Raw genomic sequence first — 5,317 nt, 5'->3', positions numbered from 1 at the left:
AAAGTTACCAGTCTGAGTTTTATTTTGTGTTAAATAAAAAAAGTGATTTTATTTACTTCTTGATATATAGTTATTATTTGTATTTCTCCAACACAACTATACAATTGAGTGCACATCATTACTGCAACTTCTCAAACTGACCAGAGCTCCCACACTGTAAAATAACTGTTAGGACCAAAGCAAGTCATTTGTACAGTGATTGGGGAGTGGCTGGTCATCTGTGTATCTGCCTGCATTTCTGTCTCTCTTTCTTAAAAATAACTGCTTCTTCTTCAGTCTGAACATGACCAGGACATTATGGAGGTGGCTGAGTTTACTAAACATGCTAAATCCATAGTGAACGTTAACAGATGCTGGAACAAGAACTCAGCAAATGTTTTTTCCCATCTGTTGCAATAATTGTAATAAAGAAAAAAAGGAGTATCTGCTTCAAAGGAAGTGGAGTTGGGGCCATTCATACACTTTCTATAATTCTCCATGAAATTCAATTTTTGCACTCCAGGAGTCATTAGTTATCATGTTTTACGATGCTGCCACCAGCATGTCACTTGTTAGCCTTTTTTTATTAACCTCTGTAGTTACTATAGGCGTGCCTACAGTATGACTCGGAATCTGTTGAAAGTATCAGTCATTTTCCTCTGTGGTTTTCAGTCTTATATAGGGAACTAGAAAAAAGCTGTGTGACAGTGTGTGCTGGCAGCCTTCAAGATGAACGACTCCCATATCTACGGTGGCAGTGAATCGAACTCAGAGTTCTGGCACATAGAAAGACCCCTGGCCTGTGTGATCCTTGGCTTGTCTTTCCTCATTGGGGTCCCTGGAAACCTGCTGGTCATTGTGATCATTCTGCGCCACATCAAACACAGATCCCACACCATGGTTCTGATCCTGAACCTGGCTGTTTGTGACTTTGTGGTCCTCATCACTCTGCCTGTTTGGATCTACTCTCTGGCTGGTGCCTGGGTCTTTGGAGAGACGTTCTGCAAGGCAATGGTGTACGTAATCTACTCCAGCATGTACGGCAGCGTGTTCTTGATCACATTGATGGGCGCAGATCGCTTTGTAGCCATCATCTACCCGTTTGCATTGCAGTACTGGAAGAAGAAAGGTGTCTTACTCAAGGCTTTGGCTGTCATCTGGATCCTGGCTTTCCTGTTTGGCGTTCCCACTATTCTGACACAGAGGGTTGACAATGTGGATGGGAAGCTGCAGTGTACTGTCCGGGTGTACACTTCAGAGATGCAGGAGGTTGTTTGCCTGGTACTGGAGACCTTGGTGGGTTTTGCCATTCCCTTCTCTGTCTTGTCCATTTGCTACGCCTGCGTGGGGAGACGTATAAAGCAAATGACTTTCAAGACCAAACAGAAATCGGCTTCACTGATTGCCAGCGTGGTGATCGCCTTTGCCCTGTGCTGGTTCCCTCACCACATATTCAACCTGATGATGGTGGTGTCTGTGCTGATAAGAAAGTCATATCCAGAAGCAGCAGACAGGCTTGATGAAGTGGCCCAGACTGGGGTCTTGGTCTCTGGAGCCTTAGCCTTCATCAGCAGCTGCATTAACCCCTTGCTGTACGCCTTCGCTGCACGCCGGTTCCGAAGCAGCCTGAGCGAGTCAGGATTCAGAAACCTCTTTCATCACATCACCACCTCCACCTCACCCGAGAAGACAAACGAAATGTCATTTATATCAAGAAAACAAACTTCTCAAACCGACCACAGTGTTCAGAGCACTCCGACAGTCTAAATACGTGACTTGCTGGTACCCATTTATTCCCTATTTAATGTCCATAACTAGGTATTATGCTTAACTGGGTGACATTGTATGTATTAGAGTACATACAGTAATGTCATATATACCGTAAATCCCTTTATATGCACAAAATCATGTTGTTGTTTTATTTATTTTTTAATTTTTTGGAGATTTTCCAAAACTCAGAATCAGACATTTTAGCATTGAAGGTGAAACAGTAATCCAAACAGTTGTATTGTGCACTATAGACAACATAATGCAATTACCAGCTGTTCAAGTTAGCGGGTAAATGGACAGCCCAAAATTAGTTTTAAAATGTTTTAAAAAGTGCTGAGAGAAGGGGGTTCTAGGAGCCTACGTGGAATTACAGACAGACACAGAAAGCCCCATCTCTAAGTGTAAATGTATACACAGCACCTTTTTCAGAATTGTCACATGATCTATTAATGCTGTAACAAGTTTCAAAATGCATTGCGTAGGGAAATGTACAGAATATATGGAAATGCACTTGCTCTAGTTTGTAGGTACAATGCTTAATTGACAATTCTGCTTTTTTGTTGTGTGTGTGTGTTATTATTATTATTGTATTTTTTCATGGATTACTAAAGCCTGTACTACCATGAAAATAAGTTCCAGTACTTTGGCAATACAATTGTCATGTTTGTGGTATTACCCCTGCATTGTACCAAGGAGGCTGTGTGGTCCAGTGGTTAAAAAAAGGGGCTTGTAACCAGGAGGTCCCTGGTTCAAATCCCACCTCAGCCACTGACTCATTGTGTGACCCTGAGCAAGTCACTTAACCTCCTTGTGCTCCGTCTTTCGGGTGAGATGTAATTGTAAGTGACTTTGCAGCTGATGCATAGTTCACACACCCTAGTCTCTGTAAGTCGCCTTAGATAAAGGCATCTGCTAAATAAAACAAATAATAATAATAACTGTATTGCATGTCTCGACTTCTCAGTCATTACAAAGAAAGCTGTTGCTCAACTCTTCCTCTCTGTTTCTTTGTATTAAAATGAGTCAACAAGGGACTCAATAAAACACACGGAAATGTAAGTCTGAGGTTCTTGCCTTTGGAAAATGATCTCTACTACAAACACTGTATGCATATATATATATATATATATATATATATATATATATATATATATATATAATTATTTATTTCTTAGCAGACGCCCTTATCCAGGGCGACTTACAATTGTTACAAGTTATCACATTATTTTTACATACCATTATACAGTTGGGTTTTTACTGGAGCAATCTAGGTAAAGTACCTTGCTCAAGGGTACAGCAACAGTGTCCCCACCTGCAATTGAACCCATGACCCTCCGGTCAAGAGTCCAGAGCCCTAACCACTACTTCACACTGCTGCCCTTAGATAGATAGATAGATAGATAGATAGATAGATAGATAGATAGATAGCTAGATAGACTAACAGTGAACATTATATGAATAACCTACAATGTACAGTTAAGAGTAAGATTAGTTTGGTTTAAAGTTAGGGTTTATTTAAATCTTAGCATGGCCTGTCTTTCTGCACCTATGCTTAGTAGTAATAAGAAAACTGATTGAAGAATTTTTCCTGGGTTAGAACTTCTTTAGAACATGGAGTCAGAAAGGTCCACTTTCCAGAACTCGATCCAGGTGTATTGTTCAGTAAGCAGGCTGGATGCAGGTGTATTGTTCAGTAAGCAGGGAGACTTTTAAGTCATCGTCAGCAGGTTATGATTCACATACAGTTCTCCTTTGTGATGCTTTTCTTTTCTATTGATTGCGACACACAGGAGCCACAGACCTAACAAAATGATGAGGAAAGCAGTTTTGCTTCCTCTTGACCAGCACTGCAACACACAACAGAGCAGATCCCAGGAACAGAAACACACTCACTTCTAATCTCTTAGAAAGTGGACAAGGTCTTCCTGTGGAAACGATTGTCAAAGATTACTTCCTCCTTTAATTGTTATGTTTTTACAAAATAGCCTTTTATCTTAGTTTTTCTAATTTTACAATTAAAATCACATTTTTATCTCTTTTAATTTCTGTGTTGTTACATTTTGTATTACTGTTTTTATTTCAATGGTTTAATTGTTCATTTGTGTGATGAAAGGCACTATAGAAATGTGAATTGTAGGTATTGTATTTAAAAAGCAAGACATTTAGAATGCATCTGTTTAGTTAATTTAAGAGACCCAGATATATATTTTAAAATTTGAAGTATATATTCTATGCTGTGGACTTTTCAAGAATTAATTTAATATAAAGTATAAAAGTCATTCATTGCTATGTCCTGTTACTATCAACCCCACCCCCTCTCTAAATTCATTTTCATTTGCTTGCACTTGTTCAAAATAATACAGAGTCAATAGTTTCTTATTTAAATTGAGGTGGCCAAAACTGTATTTAATATATTTCACAGAAATAATTGTAATATATAATTGATTGATACCGTTATCTTTCATACAGCCCTCATTTTAAAAAGCTACTTCCATTGAACTGTAGTACCTGTGGTAGTGTTTCAGATTTTTAAATCTCATCTCATCATGGGTCGGAAAAGGAGAAAACAAAAGCCCTCACTGTCAATATATCTGAGGGTAAAGAGGTTCGTGGTAAAAGTAAATTAAACGATTCTTGCTTTTGTTTCTGGTCAATAGTCCAAGATTGGTTCGAATGGGGGTCTGTGAAACCAGCCGCTAATATAAAAATATAAGAACCCAGCAGGTGGCGTAAAAGAGTTAAACTCCATTTAAAAAGCAGCAGGAAGAAGAACGGAGGAGAGTGCTGCTGTGCTGCCAGCGGAAGAGGGAAGGTGTAGCACGGTAACACTGTATCCAGTCCGGATGGATGTAGAATGAAAACAATCGGTGCGTTCACGGAGATCATTATGCGCAGATTCTGTGCAGAATCTGACCAGTTCATAGAAGATCATTGGCTAAATTGGTCAGATTCTGCACAGAATGATCTCCGTGAACGCACCCAATGTGTCTGCGTGACACAGCGACTGAATTAATTAAAATAAACTGAGAGAGAAAAAATAAGACATCAACGGGGCAAGACAAATAGTTATAGAAAAAAAAAACTAAACGTGAGTAGAATTGGCATTAATAAATCAGAGGAGGGACCAAAATTAGAGAGAATGGAAAGTGGAACTAGCTCGCCGTAATAAAGAAAAGGGCATACGGAAAATAAAATGATGGACTTGAAGAAACGAGTAGGCTATTTGAAAACCATATTTATAGTTGCTATGTTTATTATGTGTAAACGGATCTGGCAGTCAAGTACGCCGCCGGGGATAATTAGCTGTGCTTTCTTGTTAATAGTTTATTCAGCTGTTTTTCTGTTGGTATCCGTTTCCTTACCAATTGAGTTATTTCCAGTAATTCTGCCCTGCAGTAAGGCTGTGTCTTCCTCGCAATGGGCAGGGCCCCGTATATGTCAGACTTCAACAGGAGGCTAATAGTGGGTGCTCAGTTGGCAGGTGCTTTAGTGTCCAGGACAGCTCAAATCACTCATTATTCACAAGGCACGGTCTCCAAGCGATGACGGCGTGGAAAAACATGGGGAA

The 5,317-nt window shown here is 39.6% G+C and overlaps 1 protein-coding gene across 1 annotated transcript; it reads left to right on the top strand.

The window, feature by feature from the left end:
• Positions 1-699: 699 nt before the first annotated feature.
• LOC117424033 (leukotriene B4 receptor 1-like) lies at positions 700-2,697 on the top strand. The gene has a single exon (XM_034040054.3). It carries the CDS (start codon positions 709-711, stop codon positions 1,744-1,746), a length of 1,038 nt encoding a protein of 345 aa, XP_033895945.1. The 5' UTR covers positions 700-708; the 3' UTR covers positions 1,747-2,697.
• The last annotated feature ends 2,620 nt before the right edge of the window (positions 2,698-5,317 follow it).

The sequence above is a fragment of the Acipenser ruthenus genome, chromosome 19 (assembly GCF_902713425.1).
Source record: "Acipenser ruthenus chromosome 19, fAciRut3.2 maternal haplotype, whole genome shotgun sequence".
Lineage (NCBI taxonomy): Eukaryota > Metazoa > Chordata > Actinopteri > Acipenseriformes > Acipenseridae > Acipenser > Acipenser ruthenus.
This window is presented reverse-complemented; position numbering and strand designations above follow the sequence as displayed.